General features: G+C 47.4%; 1 protein-coding gene across 2 annotated transcripts in view; it reads right to left on the bottom strand.

Annotated features, from left to right (window-relative positions):
* The window catches only part of DRD4 (dopamine receptor D4), a 40,138-nt gene extending 24,630 nt beyond the window's left edge, over positions 1-15,508 (bottom strand). Inside the window, exon 1 of one of the 2 annotated variants that reach the window (XM_045015880.1) lies at positions 14,956-15,508. In XM_045015880.1, coding sequence (XP_044871815.1) covers positions 14,956-15,204 — 249 coding nt within the window. In that variant the 5' untranslated portion in view covers positions 15,205-15,508. Of the gene's footprint in view, positions 1-8,062; positions 8,205-14,955 lie in introns of those variants that run through there. The other variant, XM_045015881.1, reaches the window with a different exon arrangement.
* Positions 15,509-20,971: the final 5,463 nt, after the last annotated feature.

Raw genomic sequence — 20,971 nt, forward strand, 5'->3', positions numbered from 1 at the left:
ATCGAAGTCCCGGTGGGATCCTCCCAGTAGGCATTCCCTCATCTAACTCGTCCACATGGCCTGATCTGGCAGGAGCCTGAGGTGGTGCTGCTGTCCCCCTTATCCCAATGGTTCTATCCCTCACCCAAGGCAAAGGAGACACAGATGTAAGTCCCCACTCTGCGTGACTGGGAGCGGGGCCTTGAACTCCCATTTCTCGGGTGAGTGCTGTAACCTCCAGCCTATAGGATATTCTGGGGTGGGTCTTTCCTCAATCTCTCCTGTTGAAGCTGTTCCACTTTATATAGACACAATTACATAGTCATTGAAGCAGGAACTGGAATCTGGGTGTCCTAGGTGAGTGCCCCAACCATTGGGCTATAGAGTCACTTACTCTCTCTGGCCCATCACTGTTTGCAAGAAAGGGATGACCTGGCTTAGTCATGGCTGCAAATCCAACGTGGAGGGATACGACCCCCTCTGCCTGCACTTAGGCACCTAACTCTCTTGGAGAGGAGGGGCATAGGCCACGTGCCTCTCCATGGCATTTCCTCCTGGCTAGCTTAGGTGGCTCCCCACTCAGCATGCTAGTTTTTGTGACTCCCATTCTTAGGCACATAATGCGTAGGCAGCCTAGCTCAGGGCTATGGATTTGCCATGTGGAAGGGCACCTAAACATCAGGCGTGGCAATGCGGAGTCTAAGTTCCCTTCATGGAGCTAACCCAACATGTCCTGCACCACATAACAATGGCCCCTTTGGATGAATAAGGAGCAGCACTCATGGATTCTGAAAGGAGCTGCCTCTAGTTCTCTTTGACTAGCAATATGGTGAGTGCAGTAAGTCATGCTGAGAGAGAGAGAGAGAGAGAGAGAGAGAGAGAGAGAGAGTGAGTGAGTGACATCCTCACCGCCTAAAGGACCATTGCAAAAGTTACACCAGTAAAATGATTTATACATGATCCTTGTGAAGGTGTAATTTACAGGATCTGAGATTCTAAGAATTTCCAGTTTACATGCCAGATGCACTGGGGGCAGCCACTGCTGGAGCTCTCTCGTTGACTCACCCAAACAAACTGTTCACTCTAGAAGACAGATATTTTGCACTACACATCAGAAAACATCCTCTTTCCTCAGGAAAGTGTCAACCAGAACCAGCCTGTTACAGGACTGAAGGAAGAGCGAGTTAACTGGAAGAAACAAGGACCACCAGCAATTGCTCAAGGTCCTTTCTCGTGTCTAATCTTTGCAGCCAAGTTTTTTTTTGTGTGTGTGTGTGTGTGTTTTTTTTTAAGTGACTAGTAATTTTTGGCTGTCCAGCTTGAGACACCTTGAAGGGGTTGACTTTCAGAAGGCGAGTGCTCAGCACTTTCTGAATAATCAGGCCCCTTTAAGTAGTCTCAGGTTAGGGACTCAAATGAAGCACCCCAAATATAGTCACTTTTAAAACCTAGGCTTTGGCCTATAACTAGTCTTCACCACCACCTCAGAACCATTCTGGATCCAGATTATAAATATCCTTATAATTCTAGGGATGTGTCATAAACAGATAGTTAAGGGTTAATGTCTTTTTTCCTGTAAAGGGTTAAGAAGCTCAGTAAACCTGGCTGACACCTGACCAGAGGACCAATAAGGGGACAAGATACTTTCAAATCTTGGTGGAAGGAAGGCTTTTGTTTCTGCTCTTTGTTTTGGGAGTTGTTCGCTCTTGGGACTAAGAGGGACCAGACATCAATCCGGGCTCTCTAAATCTTTCTGAATCAGTCTCTCATGTTTCAAACTTGTAAGTAATAAGACTAACACGCCTTGCCTGGTTATTTTTGTTTTCTCAACTTGTAAATGTTCCTTTTTGCTGAGAGGATTTTACCTCTGTTTGCTGTAACTTTGAACCTAAGGCTAGAGGGGGTTCCTCTGGGCTATATGAATCTGATTACCCTGTAAAGTATTTTCCATCCTGATTTTACAGAGATAGCTTTTAATTAAAGAAAGGTAAAAATTTTCTTTTTAAGAACCTGATTGATTTTTTCCTTGTGTTAAGATCCAAGGGGATTGGATCTGGACTCACCAGGAATTGGTGGGGGAAGGGAGGGGGGATGGTTAAATTCTCCTTGTGTTAAGATCCAAGGGGTTGGATCGGTGTTCACCAGGAACTTGGTGAAAAAGCCTCTCAAGGCTGCCCAGGGAGGGGAAGGTTTTGGGGGGACAGAAAGTGATCCAGACACTGAAATTTCTGGATGGTGGCAGTGTTACCAGATCTAAGCTAGTAATTAAGCTTAGAAGTGTCCATGCAGGTCCCCACGTCTGTACCCTAAAGTTCAGAGTCGGGGAGGAACCTTGACAGGATGAATGAATTTGTTTGCCCCATTAAGACTGCATTATTCCGATAGAATCTTTAAGTGTTATCAGTGAAAGAATACAGGTCTCCAAAAAGCCATGGGAAATACTGGAGGGAAATGTTCTCATTTTTCATCCAGGACTTCAGGAGAAAAGTTCTCTAATAGGTGAACAAATGCACATGAGACACATACCAAGCAAGATGCTCTTTTATACCATACAGAAACCCACAGTATCTAACTCCAGTCTAAAGAAATAGGTAATAAATGGTTGAGAAGTACTTTGTCCCAAGTATCACCCCAGAGACCCAGAAATGCCTTGGCTCCAAAACTGATGACCTGTAGTCAGAGCATGTTAAGTTTAGCAGATCCGCTGAAAATCTTCTCCTTTCCTCCTTAATCAATTACAAAGAGCTAAGAGACAAAGTAGTTTACGTAACCAAGCCACACAAATCTGCTTGCCGGTACAACTTCCTGGTTCAGATCTGTCTCAAAGCGTAGTCGCTCAACGTGGATTAAGAAAAACGATCACAGGGTGTGTGATACGTTACACTGGTACAGCATGCATCCAGACCTGCTCCTGCCCTAGGCACTGTGTAAACCTCCCATTCATTTCAGCTGAAGGTTGGGCAGACCCGAGATGTCACGTCCCCCTGACACTCAGAGGAAATGCAGAAGCCCCTCCACTTGCGCTTTGGGGAGTCAGGTGGTTAGAGATCAAAGCTGAGCAGGGTGCAGATGGAGCAGGGGTACAAGAGATTTTTTGCAGCCTCAGACAGACTTTATTGGTTAAGACACTCTGAACCTATCAATATTATGGGGAGCCCCCCCGCATCCTGCCCCCAAAGCTTTGCAGCTCTGGGTTCTTAACTGCTGGGTTGCCAGCCCTCCATAGGTGACTGACACCTACGTCTTATCCCCACCACCATCGATGGGCAGCATGGCTCCCTCTGAAGCATCTTTGGGATCCCTAGGAACACTCCACACTCTCCCCATGGCCTTACTTCCAGCCAGCTGCTTGGGGGTTGTCACACCAGCAGGAGGATGACACGGTGTGGTTCTTTCCCCAGGACCTCACCCACAGCCTTTACCGAGGTGCAGCTCCTGGTGAAGCCATGGGAGATGGATCTAGGTGAGGACTGCAAGTTTTGGGTCCTAGGCACATATGCAAGGAAAGTCATTTGAAAGGCAAAGCAACCCCTTCCATGTATAAAACAGTCCCTCATAGGTTGACCGCGACTGGCTAACTTGCTTTTAAACATCTCTTCCTTTGCCTACACCAGGAGCTAAGAGGGGTTTAAAAATGTATTCACTGAAGTGTGTTCGTGACCATATTTTAACACTCAACTCCCAGAGCAGGTAAGCCCCAGGTGTGTGTACACATGTTCAAGATGTATGCATGTACAATACACGTGTAACATACAGTTTCCATGTATTAGATAGTGATATACATATGATCAACTGCATTTGTCCTGCACACCTCTGACACTTCTCCAGCACTCTGCCTGCTAATCCACCTCTGCCTGACAGAATTAACCTGACATAGAAATGAATCCCTTCCAACCCTAAGACTACTGGTCTGAGGTGTCTGATGGACAGGCAATAATCTAAGATCCGCTATCTCATGAGCCATTAGGGTGAGAAAAGGATGCTTTGTCCCACTGGGGAGCTGACATTTCCCACTCCTGTCCATCAGGATAAGGCTTCTAGCCCTGGTCAGTTGCAAGATATCAAACCTTGTGTCACAACATTAGGATTTATAGAAAACTTACTCTAGAAACGTCTCCGCTCAATTAGTTACAGAGTGTTGTTCTCTCTTGCAAAGCTCTCAAGAGTTGACTCATGGTGCTAAGGCAGGTAAATCCGACAGGAAAAGTAGAGTATGTGGGGTGGGGATTCAAACAGCTTAAAAACAACAACAACCACCACCACCACCCTCCAATGTCTAAAATAATTCTTTTCTGAAACAATGTGAGACAGATACAAGATACAAGTGATGGAATGAAGGTTTTATTGGCAGAGCTTTACAACAACCTGTGGAACTCTTACAAGGAGAAGGATAGTTGTGTGGTTAAGGGACTGGATTGAGCCTATGGGACCTGGGTCCAATTGGCCATTCTGTGAATGGGAGCTGCAGGGGCTGGTGCCTGCAGGTGAGGGCAGCATGCGGAGACCCTTCTCTCCCAGGAGCTGCTGCCAGACATCCTGGCCGCTTCCGGGAGTATTGTTTTATAATAGAATGAAAAGAAGTTTATTAAACAAAAAGCCATAGGTTTAAGTGATACGAAGTATAAGATAGAAACTACTCAAGACAGTTAAGTCCAAAGCAGACTAAGAAGAGCTCTAAAGGGATCTCACAAAACTGGGTGACTGGGCAACAAAATGGCATACGAAATTCAATGTTGATAAATGCAAAGTAATTTTGGGAAAACAATCCCAACTACGCAAATAAAGCGATGGGGCCTAAATTAGCTGTTACCACTCAAGAACGAGATCTTGGAGTCATTGTGAATAGTTCTCTGAAAACATCCAATCAATGTGCAGTGGCAGTCAAAAAAGTGAACAGAATGTTGGAAATCATTAAGAAAGGGATAGAGAATAAGACAGAAAATATCTCATTGCCTCTATATAAATCCATGGTATGCCCACATCTTGAACACTGCGTGCAGATGTGGTCGCCCCATCTCAAAAAAGATATATTGGAATGGGAAAAGGTTCAGAAAAGGGCGACAAAAATGATTAGGGGTATGGAACAGCTTCCGTATGAGGAGAGATTAAGAATGAGACTTTTCATCTTGGAAAAGAGATGACTAAGCAGGGGATATGACAGAGGTCTATAAAATCATGACTGGTGTGGAGAAAGTAAATAAGGAAGTGTTATTTACGCCTTCTCATAATACAAGAACTAGGGGTCACCAAATTAAATTAATAGGCAGCATGTTTAAAACAAACAAAAGGAAGTATTTCTTCACACAAATGGTCAACCTGTGAAACTTCTTGCCAGAGGATGTTGTGAAGGCCAAGACTGTAACAGGGTTCAAAAAAGAACTAGATAAGTTCACGGAGGATAGATCCATCAATGGCTATTAGCCAGGATGGGCAGGGATGATGTACCTATCCAGAAGCTAGAAATGGGCTACAGGGAATGGATCACTTGATGATTACCTGTTCTGTTCATTCCCTCTGGGGCACCTGGCATTGGCCACTGTCGGAAGACAGGATACTGAGCTAGATGGACCTTTGGTCTGACCCAGTATGGCTGTTCTTATGTTCTTAAGGAATAAAGATAGAAAGGATTACAAGCAAACAAAAGTAAAAATACACTTCTAAGACTAAAACAATTTCAGCAAGTTAAAATCTTTGCCTAAGCCGGTTTCTCACCTAAACTCAGTTCTCAGAGACTTCAGCCCCCTTGGTTGAAGGACACAGCATTCTGTGATTTCAAAAGCTCTGGCCACTTGAGTCCCCCAAGTGATGGGCAACTATGGAGTCCGTACTCCTACTCCTTTTTTTAATAGTTCAGTAAATCTTTGAAATCATGTATCCTTTGTCTGGAGAAACTTATTTATCAACTCCCCCTGATGTGCATGGTTTAAACCAGGGGTAGGCAACCTGCGGCACGCGAGCTGATTTTCATAGGCACTCACACTGCCCGGGTGCTGGCCACTGGTCCAGGGGGCTCTGCATTTTAATTTAATTTTAAATGAAGCTTCTTAAACTTTTAAAAACCTTATTTACTTTACATACAATAGTTTAGTTATATATTATAGAGACTTATAGAAAGAGACCTTCTAAAAATGTTAAAATGTATTATTGGCATGCGAAACCTTAAAATTAGAGAGTGAATAAATGAAGACTTGGCACAGCACTTCTGAAAGGCTGCCGACCTCTGGTTTAAAACACATTTAATTCATGTATTTTCAGCATATATCTCTAACAGGGGTTGGCAACCTTTGAGATGTGGTGTGCCAAGTCTTCATTAATTTAAGGTTTCGCGTGCCAGACTGGCAGTGTGGACAGCAGATGGAACCCCAGACCAGCAGCGGGCTGAGCTGCTCAGCCCGCTGCCAGTCTGGGGTTCCGTCCACCGGCCCCTGCCAGCCAGGGTCCCAGCAGCTGGTCCCGCTCAGCCCACTGCAGACCGGGTTCCATCCATCCAGGCCGGCAGCAGGCTGAGCGGGGCCGGCGACTGGCAGCAGCATACCACTAAAAATCAGCCTGCATGCCACCTTTGGCACGCATGCTGTAGGTTGCTAACCCCTGATCTGTAAAGCCCTTTATGCGTTTACCATACATACATCACGCAATAATATTAATGATCAGTGAGTTTGTAGTTTTCCAATGATATATTACATGCCACCTTTTGGGTAAATATCATGACAACAGTGTGTTAGGTGTAGTGAGTATGTCAGGCCTCACAAGAGTTGCCGACACAGAATAGTGAACCACCAATGGGCCTCTGTGTCACATGGCCTCTCGACATTACTGAAAAAACACCACATTTCGCCAACCATGAATAATGCAGTCATCCCAAACTCCTGGCTATAAAGTCTTTACAGCTCACCATCGTTACATCAATCTTTTCTTTTCTCAGTTATTATAAACAGCACAGGTAGGAAAGCTAGGCAACCTTAACATTATAAGACCCCATTTTCAGTGTTTCTAACTCTGCTAGACAAACTATTTGAGCTGATTTTTTTTTATATTTTAAAATGGTTAAGCTATTTCTCAGAACAAGGTTATTTTCCCTAAACTTGTTCTGAGAAACAGCTTTACTGTAACTGTAGACCTAGGTATTGTTAATTTTTTTTTAAAATTCAGCCTGAGGCAGAGGGCTGCACACTTCATTGCTTCTGGAGGCTGAGCTCTATGAGTTAGTCAACTTTAAGTGCAAATGGCTTTTCAGATTTTCTGAAAACAAAAACAAACAAAAAACAGTCTATGCATAGAATCTATGTATAACCTCTAGCAATTTTACAGAATGCTCAACTAAACCTCAATTTGATTGTGAAGTTGTCTAAGATAATCCTTTATTTTATTTTATTTCTGCACAATGCTTTTGGTCACCGTGGTGAATTGGATTTCAATATCGTGTAGTTTCCATAGCATGGGCAATTGCATGGCACTCATTGGTATCTCACTAAGGAGGTGTTTCACATGAACAGCATTTGGATTGTCACTTAGTTAGTCTTTATAGGTATCAATTTTGTTTGTGGTATAATATAGGTAGCAAAGTGTAAAATTCAAGAAATGATAAATACACCTATGTAGGGACTTACTTTAAACTCACAATTTAAAATAAGTACTTTCCTTTCTTTTTAAACACCCCCCTCCCACCGCCACCCGGGGTCATGGATCAGCATTCCCGTCGCACAGCCCGTCAGTACTCAGTCTGGGCTGAGGAAGTTAACGATCCAACCAGTGAACCAAATACAGTGATGAATCCTGGTCACATGCCACCTGAGGCATGTTGTGCATATGCTAAGTAGTACACACACCCTGCCTTATGTCAGGGGCTCCATGTCCCCCCCCCCCATTTTCTGCTCCCCCATATTAGGGTTCTCCATTCAACCCCTACCCCATGCCAAGTATGAGCATCTCCTTTTTCTCCCCCTTCCAAAGTACCTTTCTACCCACCCCCAGATTAAAAGGGCAGGACTGATGGCTGGTGCCCCTTCTCTTCCTGGGTTCGCTCAGTCACTTAGCTGCAACTGGCCCAGCCACTCCCACAATCCCCTGGTCAGGCTCTTACCCAGAGAATAGTCTCCCCAAGCTGCATACACTGGCCCTGCTCCCTCTGGAGCAGCTGGGTCTCAACAAACCCCAAATCCAGCTGTATCCTCCATCTCACCAAGCCAACAGGCTAAGACTTGGGGATCCCCTGCCTTGTTTCTCCTGGGGCTCCGCCCAAGACCACACCCACCTGACCTCATCCCTGTGATTTCACCTAGAAATGCTTCATGATGTGGTTCCCATGGCAATGGCCGGTTGGGTCATCACAGCAACTGGTGCAATTATGCTGCCAAGTCTGGCCACACCCCAGTGCAGTCCTGCTAAAAAAGAGTGAAAATGGCTTTTCCAGTTCTCATCAAAGTCAATAGGATTCTGCACAGGAATCCCTAAAGCATTCCCTGAAATTTTGGAATTGATCAGATGTGGTTTTCAAAAGTTATCGTGTTAAAGACAAACAGAGAAATGCCATCAAATTGAGCATAGGGCCTAACTTCATTCAGGCAATAATGTGCAACCTCCTTAATCCTCTCCTGAGGACTAGAGTTTTAGTTGTAATAAAGAAAGTTGTGTTTGAGATACAGAAACACAGCCCATGTCAACAACCTCAACTAGCTCTTTTGATTTATTGTTGTTGTAATAGCCAGAAGCCCCAACTGAGTTCAGGGCCCCATTGTGCTAGGCACTAAACAGGCACATCGCGAGAGAATCCCTGCTTTAAATATATCACAGACAAAAAGGTAGCAGAAAGAAAGACTTACGGGAGTCACAGGTGAAACCCACTGAAGACAACAGCAAAACTCCCATTGACTTAGTCAGACCAGAATTTCATAGAATCATAGAATCTCAGGGTTGGAAGGGACCTCAGGAGATCATCTAGTCCAACCCCCTGCTCAAAGCAGGGCCAACACCAACTAAATCATCCCAGCCAGGGCTTTGTCAAGCCTGACCTTAAAAACCTCTAAGGAAGGAGATTCCACCACCTCCCTAGGTAACCCATTCCAGTTCTTCACCATCCTACTAGTGAAAAAGTTTTTCCTAATGTCCAACCTAAACCTCCCCCTCTGCAACTTGAGACCATTACTCCTTGTTCTGTCATCTTCTACCACTGAGAACAGTCTAGATCCATTCTCTTTGGAACCCCCTTTCCAAAGCAGCTATCAAATCCCCCCTCATTCTTCTCTTCTGCAGGCTAAACAATCTCAGTTCCCTCAGCCTCTCTTCATAAGTCATGTGCTCCAGCCCCCTAATCATTTTTGTTGCCCTCCGCTGAACTCTCTCCAATTTATCCACATCCTTCTTGTAGTGTGGGGCCCAAAACTGGACACAGTACTCCAAATGAGGCCTCACCAGTGCTGAATAGAGGGGAATGATCACATCCCTCGATCTGCTGGAAATGCCCCTACTTATACAACCCAAAATGCCATTAGCCTTCTTGGCAACAAGGGCACACTGTTGACTCATATTCAGCTTTTCGTCCACCGTAACCCCTAGGTCCTTTTCTGCAGAACTGCTGCCCAGCCATTCGGTCCCTAGTCTGTAGCAGTGCATGGGATTCTTCCGTCCTAAGTGCAGGACTCTGCACTTGTCCTTGTTGAACCTCATCATATTTCTTTTGGCCCAATCCTCTAATTTGTCTAGGTCCCTCTGTATCCTAGCCCTACCCTCCAGCGTATCAACCACTCCTCCCAGTTTAGTGTCATCTGCAAACTTGCTAAGGGTGCAGTCCACACCATCCTCCAGATCGTTAATGAAGATATTGAACAAAACCGGCCCCAGCACCGATCCTTGGGGCACTCCACTTGATACCGGCTGCCAACTAGACATGGAACCATTGATCACTACCCATTGAGCCCGACCATCTAGCCAGTTTTCTATCCACCTTACCGTCCATTCATCCAGCCCATACTTCTTTAACTTGCTGGCAAGAATACTGTGGGAGACTGTATCAAAAGCTTTGCTAAAGTCCAGAAATAGCACATCCACTGCTTTCCCCTCATCCACAGAGCCGGTTATCTCATCATAGAAGGCAATTAGGTTAGTCAGGCATGACTTGCCCTTGGTGAATCCATGCTGACTGTTCCTGATCACTTTCCCCTCCTTTAAGTGGTTCAGAATTGATTCCTTGAGGACCTGTTCCATGATTTTTCCAGGGACTGAGGTGAGACTGACTGGCCTGTAGTTCCCTGGATCTTCCTTCTTCCCTTTTTTAAAGATGGGCACTACATTAGCTTTTTTCCAGTCATCCGGGACCTCCCCTGATGGCCATGATTTATCAAAGATAATGGCCAATGGCTCTGCAATCTCATTGGCCAACTCCTTTAGCACCCTCAGATGCAGCGCATCCGGCCCCATGGACTTGTGCTCGTTCAGCTTTTCTAAATAGTTCCGAACTACTTCTTTCTCCCCCAATTGTGTCTAAATCTTTTAGTCAGCTCTGTAAACCTCAACCACATTATCCACAGAACCACTAATGCCTCTAAAAATCTGAAATAAGAGGTTCCTGCATTTCAACAAGAAATTGCAAGCTGCTCAGGCCTGTCCTGTTGAGGGGGGGAATCCACACTGATTTATTTAGATAAAGGGAGATTTGTGCACTTAGGAACCTAAACTGAACAAAAGGCATAAAACCTCTCAGGAGGGCTGCCTCAGCTAACCACTGATGATTCACTCATCGCTGCATGAGATGGAGGCAGGATCTAAATTCAAACTATTGTATGTTGTCACCACACATCAAATACCAATAGAATTTACACTGGAGGCAAGAGAAAGCTACTGAATTTTAAAAACAGATAGTGATAATTGCTTCACACTCCACCGTCTCATCTCTCTGACCTGCAGCAGCGTCTGCTCACCTTTCCTTCCTTAAGTGACATGTGAAACAAAGAAAGACCATGAGAGGGCATTAGTTTCTATGGCAAGTGATGTATCTGAGCTGAAAGTTTCAGATCCAATTTTTGATCTCCACTCCAAAGTTTGGGATTCTTAGATTTGATGTTCTCCTCACTACACAACAACACCTACTCAGCCAAAACTTTAATTGTGGGGAAGGATAGCTCAGTGGTTTGAGCATTGGCCTGCTAAACCCAGGGTTGTGAGTTCAATCCTTGAGGGGCCACTTAGGGATCTGGGGCAAAAATTGGTCCTGCTAGTGAAGGCAGGGGGCTGGACTCGATGACCTTTCAAGGTCCCTTCCAGTTCTAGGAGATTGGCATATCTCCAATTATTACCTATTACTCCTGGATTTAAACTAGTGTAACACCACTGATTTCAATGGATTACTGCCATGATTTACTCCAGCATATATCTAAGCATAACTTGGCCCACTTTGGTGGAGCAGTTTGAATTCACCTGGACTGAAACAAAGGGGAAAAAAAATAATCAAGCACCCCATATTCATTCTCACACCCTCCCCCATGTAAAATGTATTCCAGCAAGATACTGTAAGAAACAAACCTCTAGATGCACTGATGTCTGGCTGTGGTAATATAAAATAGACTAGCCCTATTAAATTGACCCAGTTTAATGAAAGTTGTCTTTTTAAACTGGTGCAAATTTGCATGTAGACAAGGCCATATTCTGAATGTGAGACAGCATGATCACTAATTTAGAGCAGAGGACTGGGAGGCAGAAGACTTGGGGTCACCTCTTGAACAAGTAGTAGTGGGGGCATTCCAAAAGCCCCTTTGAGCACTCAGACAACAAAGTAAACTTTGAAAACAGAATGTGGGTGAAGGTTTTTCTTGGAAGACCTGCTCCCACTACTGTGTGCCCTAGCTGTCCAAGTACTTCCAGCCCAGCCAAAGGGACTCTAAAAGCCTTACTGCTCTATGATGCTATGCTGTTTCAGTACCGCTGCTGTTCTCCCTATATCTAGATGTTACACACTCATCCCAAAAAATCACTTAACATACTTCAGCAACAAGACACCTGTAGCCTGCTCGAACAGTCTGGTGTTCGCCCCAGCACCTGAATTGCTAGAAAAGTATCTGAAATTAGACTGGATGTGTGGGGTAGGAAAAGGGTGATCACTGATTTTTTAAAGTAATATTAAAACAGTTTTCCCATGCTGCTTTCAAATGCTGTAGGAATGCAGCAAGAGGCAGATAAGGGACACTTCTAACAAACTCCAGACTGATTTTAAATGCTGATATTGATTTGTGGATGGTCAGCACCCATGAAGCATCAACATTTTCAAAAGCTTGTGGAAGCACAACTAGTTACTGGGGTCCCCATTGAGGGGCTCACATGGGAGTTGGGGAGCTTGGAGATTTTCAAAACTGGTATTTGGCTGCACCCAAGTTGTCAGTGTCCAGCACTCATGGGATTTTCAAGTGCATCCAACGCAAGGAAATTCCCCAGGTACTCAGGGCTGAATGGAAATAAATGCCGTCTAGATTCACAGACTTATGTAAACTAGCACATTGTACTAGATCTATAGTGTAAGGGCCAAGCTATTTTCAAGCAACTCTGGTGAGGGTTCAGTGCCACAGCATTTGGAGCTGGCACAGGTAATGGGGAAGACTACAGAGAGGACAAGGGAGCAAGAGAAATCCCAGCTCCAAAAACTGAGACCATAAGCACTTAGGAATCTAAATCTCATTGAAAGTCAATGGGACTTAGGCACCTAAATCAGTTTTGAAATGGCACTGAAGAGGCTAAGTCACTTAGGCCCAGATTTTTAAAGGTATTTAGTCATTGCTGTGCTCAGCATTGCAACACATAGGATTTAGACTCCTAAATCAGTTATCAGCTGTCATTAGAATTTAGGCTCCTAAATGCCTAAATCCCTTTTGAAGATTAGATTTAGGCTCCTAAATGAGTTAGGCATTGCAACAATGAGTGCAGCAAGGCCTAGATACCTTTAACAATATGGCCTGCAGTGACGCTGTATGGGAAGCAGAGCACAGGGATCTTCTAGGTGAGTGTCACGAGCTCACACCGGATGGCTTTGTAGCTGAGCTTGCATTTCTGAATGACCCTTGCCTCAGGAAGATCAGAGAAAGTGCTCAGCGTTCCATAGATGTTGCAAGGAAGCTAAGGGCACCCCGAACTCTTAGCCTCGCCCTTCCTAGCCTGCTGCCACCTTTCCCTGTTTTTCCTCGTGATATATGACAGACCCAACATGGTCAGGTGCTGGATGGCAGTGTCTCCTTGCCTGCAACCTCCAGTTTTCCCGACACCCTCAATGTCTGTCCCAACCCTGTCCAGCTCTCCTAAACCCCACTTTAACCCTTCTCCTCCAGCCCCACGCTAATCCTATAATCCCTCAGTAAAGCCTCTGTCTCTCTCTCACTCCTGTGTGCACATGCAGGAGCACAAAAGTGTTCTCACTCCATGTGCTGTGTCCTCAGGGATTTCAGACAACTAGGGGGGAGGACTCGGCTGCTTGATCACTTTAACCAGGGCTTCCTGGCCTTACTCATGTCTCCAAGCCCTGCTGGGCCTTCCAGCAATTCTCTCTGGGCTGCCCTCCCCCACAACATGCACCCTTGGAGCAAAAAACTGCTGCTTCTCAAACTATTTGGGCACATCCAAACATTAGCTTATGGGCTGTGGGAGTCTTTCCATTGACTTTAGGGTGACCAGACCAGGGCCACCCTGAGGAAAGGGAAAGTGCGGCAATTTGCCCCAGGCCCCACAGGGGCCCCGCGAGCCCTGGCCCGGCAGTGGTCCGGGTCTTCGGCGGCATTTCGGCGGCGAGGGGCCCTTCCGTGCTGCCAAAGACGCGGAGCGACTGAAGGGCCCCCCACCGCTGAAATGCCGCCCAAGACCCGGACCGCCACCGGGTGAGCACAAGCACCGCAGCTCCCCGCTTTGTCCCAGGCTCCCTGAATCTTCTGGGCGGCCCTGGACCAGACAGCAAATGTGAAAAATTGGGTCGGGGTGGGGAGTAATAGGAGCCTATATAAAATTGGGACGTCTGGTCACCCTAATTGACTTTGATGAGCTTTACTGCAGGATAACTATTTCTATTCACACCTGCAAGTCAAAAACGTCCCAGCTCTATAGTTTATCCTTCTTGTGTATGCTACAACTAAGCTTAGGAAAATAAGGGCTCTTTTTAATCATAACAGTTCTGTTGAGATAACATAATAGTATCAGGCATGTGCTGTATCAGAGTTTCTAATTAACACAGGCCTGACATTCAATCTGTTCCACATTTGCTACCCTTCACTCCCCAGCCCCACGCAGAGCAGAAAAGTTACTCTCACAAAGTATTTTTGACTGGGCTACCACTAGTAGATTTCTCCTACAGACACGGATGTCAGACATTCCGCAAAACCAGCCACCACTCATGCAACCAAAATAATAATCGTCCATCCAAATATCTACAGCCAGATGCTCACTCCAATTGCTGAGAATTTTCATATCCATGCGCCTGCCCTTGCATTTCAGCGGGGCAGAGTGGACACATCTTGAAAGAAGCTCAGGAAACCGCGTTTTACTTTTGATTTGGAACCCTAAACAAACAAACACGACCCAAGGGATAACATAATCCCTCACCCCAGCCTGGTGGAACTAGCCCTGGAGGCTATGTCTGCACTGCACATCAGGCCTGGGCTCTGACTCAGGTTTGATCCCCGCCACACACACACACACACAAATCAATCTGACTTGAGAAGCAATCACTCAGCCCCCAGCTTCTAGGGGGATCATTCCACATTCCAGCTGTGACTGGGCTCCAAGCCCTGTCATTTTGCAGTGTGGACGCAGCTCAAGCCGCAGAGCCGAGTCAGAAGAGCCAGGCACAGCCTGGCCGCAGTAGCGGGGCTGGGAGAGGGGATGCAGCAGTTACAAACCCAGGGACCCAGTGGAGGCGCAAGGCGGCGGGGAAGCACCCAGGGGGCACAAGCCAGGGTGGCCGGGCTCTGTGCCCGCAGAGGTCCCCTGCTGGAGGGGAATCTGACTCACCTCGGAGTAGACGTAGAGGGGCAGGACGAGCAGGGCCAGCAGCAGGTCGGCCACGGCCAGGCTGACGATGAAGTAGTTGGTGGTGGTCTTGAGGGCGCGCTCGGAGCAGACGCTCAGGCAGACCAGCAGGTTCCCGCCCAGGACGCAGAGGATGAGCGAGACGCCGAAGACCAAGGCGGCGAAGTTGTAGCCGGGCGCCGCTCCCGGCGCGGTGGCGTTGCCCAGCTCCCCGCTGCCGTTGCCCGGCATGACGGCCCGCCCGTCCCGGGGCACCCCCCCGCCGCAGCCGCCGGGCCGAGGAGCAGCTCCGGCCGGGGGAGGCTCATGGGGTCCCGCCACCCCGCGGAGCTGCGTGCGGGGTCTGTGCAGCGGCGGGGCTCACGGCGCCCGGCTGCTGGCTGGGCGGGGCTCCGCGCCCATCCCGCTTGCGGTGGGAGCCAGCAGGCAAGTCAGCCCGGCTCCGTCCTGCGACCCCCGAGCTAAGGAGACGGCAGCGGCGCAGCGCGGCCCCTGCTCCCCGCAGAGTTCCCGCGCCCGGAGAAGTCCCTGCCCCGCAGACGCAACTTTTCCCGCCCCGCGCTGCAGGCGAGTGAGCCGCGAAGGCGGAGCCGCCCGTGTCCCCCCAGCCAGCTGCTTCCAGGGGAGGGGCGCGGCCGCCGGCTCCCGGGCGCGCTCCAAGCCCGCTCCTGGCGCCCGCCCTCGCTCGGCGCTGCGCCCAGTGACCCCAGCCGGGGGCCGCGGCAGGTGCTGGGGCTACCGGAGCTGCTGAACGCTGCTGGCTTATGGAAGGGCTGGGGCGGCAGCTCCGGCTGGAGCAGCGAGGGTGGCCGCCAGCCACGTGGGCGGAGAGGGGGCGTTGTACAGCTTCAGCCCACAGTAAATTCCCCTTCTCCTGCTGCCAGCTCGCTGCTACCTGCCCTGGGTCAGTCCCAGGAGTCCCCTGTGCCACGACCCGGGACTCTTCCCTTTCCTCATGGGGGAGCCAGAGGTGCCTCGGGGGGCAGCAGCTCCGCGGCGAGAGATATTCCCCCCCCCCGGGACAAGTGTCCCCACGGGGACACACACGGTGCCTGTAACAAAGCTGCGGCAAAACCCTCCAGCTCTTTCCGAGATCTTAATCCGTGCTCCACGGCATCCTGTCCCCACATCTCCCTAGGCAGTAACGGGGTTAGCGCAAGCAGACTTGGGGCCCGGTTTACCCACCACATTCACACAGACGTAACGAAACACTGATCACTCATTCGACTGAGTGAAAATCCATTTATATTGTCTCAGTCCTACTCCGGGGCAAAACTCCTCGTGCAGCCAAGGGGAGCCCTATGTAGCAAAGTGGTCTGAGAATTATTCTATTGTTAATTTCGACCTCAATTACCTTTTTTCCTAACCTTCCCTCTATCCTAAGGTATTTATATAGCTCCAGTTCCCATAAAATCCGGACTCATTATGCCTTTTAACCACGCAGACAAAATATCATGCCAGCGTTTTACTTCCACACTACTGTTATTTTTATTGTTATGTTGTTACTTGGCTTAGCTGTACTTTTCTGTGTCTAGCTATTAGCACCTCTGTATTCATTACTCATTAATTCCTAGGCCAAGAAAGTCTAGTGTCAAAATGTATCATTGTCTCCTTTGTGGATGGCTGAATAATGAAACAAGACAATATTTGTATTTAAATTGAAAAATGCCAATGAAAAACAAATGCAAAGCAATTAAAGGGGAGATTTGCACTACTGGTGAACAGCTAGTGTGATACCTCTTTAAGCGGATTGAAACTCGCCATGTGTTGGCTAATTACACTCTGAAGGAGGCTATAACAGAGGAAACTGGATATCCTCATTAAATGAGATGTTGTGATTATTGTTCATACCACACTATGTCAGTACTTATGCCCCGAATTCAACAAGCTGTTCTGTGCAGGGAAACTCCTATTCCCCATAGAGCAGGCTGCAGGATCAGGGCTACAGGCACCACTGCAATAGGCTTCTATACTTCTCTCTGCCTCAGTTTCCCAAGTTTGAAAGAGGGGATCATAAGAACAGCCATACTGGTCCATCTAGCCCAGTCTCCTGTCTTCTGACAGTGGCCAATGCCAGATACTTCAGAGAAGATAAACAGATTAAAGTTACCTTCCTGCGAGGAAGTGCTTTGAGCTCTACAGATAAAGAGTGCTGTCCAAGAGCTATGGTGAGTCACTAAAAAGCCCACAGAGCTCACTCTGAGACAGATCCAGAGCTGGGGGCTGTATGTTTAGCTCCATTGAAATGAACAGAGCTGAAGCTATTTACACCAGCTGAGGATCAGGTCCTTTATAATCAGGGAATTCTCTACACTGTGGCATGGTCTACAGGTTCTCTTGGCAGGAGTCTGAGAGAACCATCGGCCTCTCATCATGCGTACTGCATATGCAGGGCCACCTTAAGGCAGTCTGTGGCCCTAGACACTCCATGACATGAGGAACCTCCTGGCTCCATCCCTGTGTACCCCCCACACACACACACTTTGCAGTGGTGGTGGGGACCCTCCCCTCCCAGAGTGGCAGGGACAATGGAATGAGACCCGGCTTCCCCCTCAGCAGCAGTAGGAATCTCCTTTCTCTTAGAGCGGCACAGAGGCTACCCAGTACTCAACTCACCAGTTCTGCTTTAGTGGGTGGGCTGGCCCTGCTGCTTTCTTCTCCAGCATCTCTCTCTGTGAGGGTGGTGGTAGCCAGTGCTCCAGAGTAGTAAGTCTTCAATTTAATGCCCCACTGAGATGCATGGGGCAGTTTGCACTTTTCAGAGCTATTGGTTTGGGCTGCCAGCAGACTCAGGCAGATGTCACTGCACCAGGTACACCTGAGTCACTTTTCAAGTTTTTCTTCACAGTCATGTTCAAACAAACAAACAAACAAACAAAAACCAGGCTGAGATTCTGACATAATCTCATCACTCTGAGAGCCTAGAGGGCCATAGTGCCTCTGGCTGGCTGGCTGTATATCCCTCAGATTTTACCCCCCAAAAAATGACACCTCCTGTAGAATGCAGCATTTTCTATTGGTACACATTTTTCATATTATTCTGCTTCTGCAGCCAGGCAATATAGGACCATGAGGCCAACTAGGCAGGCCTTGGAGGGAGAGTGCAGTGATAACCAAAAATATGGTTCAAGCTTGATAGAGATTCTCTGTAAGTCTGGATTTTTAAAACCTGGTATCTCACAATTTCCCAGGGATAGATGCACAAGCCTTGTACCACTACAAAGTGGAGATTCCCAGCTCCTATTTCTAGCCATTGCAGTTCAGGAGCTATTGGGCTTCAAGGGCTCAATCCAAAGTCCTTTGAAGCCAATGGGAGCCTTTTCCATTCACTTCCATGGGCCTTGACTCAGAACCTGAATCTGTCACTGGTCCAGGTCAGAATGATGGTCATCCCATAGTTCAGACTAGTGAAATCTAGGGGAATGGTGGCGTGTGAGAATTCTACATGGGAGGGTGGGGGGAAACACATTAGTGGCAGTTTTTTGGGGTGGTGACGGGGGGTGTGTGTGTTAAATAGTGGCTGCTCAATGCTGCTCACAGATTTTATATTAAATATTTATGTTGCTGGATGTGAGACTGGTGGAACAGAAACTCTTGTTAAAAGAAACAGTGCAAAGCATGTAGCATGAAAAAGCCAAATTATGCAGTTATCCTCCACATTAAGTCCATCGGCAGTCAGTGTTTTACGATGAGATATTCTGAAATTCTCTTGCATCAAGTTGTCCAGGCCTTGACACTTTCTGAACACAGGAGGTTTCAAAGACGGGGTTATTTCTGTTGAAGGCTGGGCTACTGGCTGCTCAGATGTCCCAGTAATGACATTTGACTTGTTTCATAACCTTTCCAGCCAGAAGGGACTGTTAAGTCTACTCAGACCTCTGGTGTGCCGTAGGCTATTACTGTGCCTTTAACCCCTATTGTGAGCCCAATGACTTTAGTTAGACTAAAGCATGTCAATCCTGAGGAGACTAAATGTATGATTTCTAAATCTTGTCTGAAGGTTTCTTTGATGAAGATGATTATTGTTAGTGTGTATTTAGGAGCTACTGAATGAAAATCCACACCAAAAAGAGTTCTGTCATAATCTTGGTTGGTATTTTACTCTTCTGAGTATAGGATGGATGGGGAAGCTATGTGTGTGTTCTTCATCCACTCATCCATCCTATTCTTTACCTACCCTTAGAAAGAGCTTCAGTCTCCATGGATGAAAGACACTATGTAAATGCAAAGTAATTACCTTATTGCTCTGGGTATGCACTTCTTCCATCAACTGACTTGGAATAAGAACAGTCCTGTCTTCCCTAACATCTGAGCTGCACATGGCTAATGCAAGCCTTAAAATTTACCTCTTTTGCGATGCCTACAAAACCATTTACAATGAATAGGTAGCTGATGTGCTGTGACCACTGTTTATCACATCGATCAATCAATGCATTGTTAATGTGTCCTCCCCCTTCCCTCCTGTCTGTTCACTTTATGCACCTGTTGTCTCTCGACAAACACTTAGGACTAGTTTGTGCGCCCCTTGCTTCCCACTGGTGAGCCATTACATAAGTAGTTCCATTGACTTTAATGGGACTGTTGGGTGAGTGACTGCTCACCAAGGTGACTAATGGGTTCATAAGCTGGCCCTTCAATTGTAGATACTGTGGGGCAGGAACCAGCTGTTCATTCTGTGTGCATACAGCACCTAGCCCCATGGGGCCTCTAGGCACTTCCACAATCCAAGGACAAAATAGCAACAACAGTGAAATGCATAACCTTGTCATGCTTTTGTGAGTCATATATAAAAAGATGACAACAATCTGACCCTCTGCAATATCTGGTGCTCAGCATGCGTTAAGAGGCTCTCTGGAGAAAGAAGCATTTGTCTTCTTGTCTTAAAATATGAAAGAACTTTCTTCGGATCAGTAACAGGCTGAATTCCTTTGACATTTAGAGTGGCTGCCCTAAAATAATGATGACAAGCTATTAGTATTCCAATGCCCAAACTACTAGACGGCGACCTTTGTCCTAAGGACTGTCCCCTCCAGGGACTCAGAATGGTCCCCATTTGAGAGATGGAATCTGGGGCCCTGTCATCTGTTGTGTTTTTTTCCTCCAGGAAGCCAAGGAGTGTTCTGTACTGGGACAGTTTGAGGGGATCAGGAAGTTTAAGTGATGATAGTGCATGTTTACAAGCTCACAGGGGAAGTGTCCTGAAGCGGTCAGAGGTTTTGAACACACCTTTCTGCTTTGATATACCTCTTGCAAAAGGATTTAAGTTTCCATTAGACTGTGACCTGGCAGGATGACTCAGGGCAAAGAGATGCTGGTGAGGGCACATATCGCTGCCTCTCTTAACAGTAGCAATGTTCACACTGTTGATGGCGACATGTACTTTGGGGAGCAGAGTCTCCCCAAAGCCTGGAATCAGACCGTACCTCTACCTCAGTTTCCCCATTCCTGGGTAAGGCAGCAGGCCAACTCCCCAGCCAGCTGCATCCACCAGTAATGGTATTTCCTCCCCATTTACCAGAGATATGTGTGTGGTTCAAAAAGCAGACACATCATTATCAGCCAAAACACGGAAACCAGGCCTGGTCCCTTCTAAGGCCTCTGCAGCTCCCTACACAGCAGATATTCCGAGCCAGGCCTTTCCTTTAGCACGTGTGGCAAGGCCCTTTCCCTGATCCAGGGTCTCCTGCAGCTCTCCCTTCAACTGAGCTGCTTTTTGGCTATTTTTCTCACCCACAGGAGGCTGGCTAGTCAAGGCCATGCCCAACTATCTTAAAGGGATTACCACACCCTGTGAAAGGCTGGTTCAGGGCCTACCCATACTCCCCTTTCTCCATATCACACTTCAGTAGGTCACAGTGTGCCCTAGGGACCAGGGCGGGTGCAAGGATGTTTCACACCCTAAGCGAAACTTCCACCTTGCACGCCCCCCCAAGCCCTGTGGCAGCTCTCCCCCCCCCACCCCCCCGCCCTGAGGCGCCCCCCCGCAGCAGCTCTCCCC

This window comes from Mauremys mutica, chromosome 4 (genome assembly GCF_020497125.1).
Source record: "Mauremys mutica isolate MM-2020 ecotype Southern chromosome 4, ASM2049712v1, whole genome shotgun sequence".
NCBI classification, from domain to species: Eukaryota; Metazoa; Chordata; order Testudines; family Geoemydidae; genus Mauremys; species Mauremys mutica.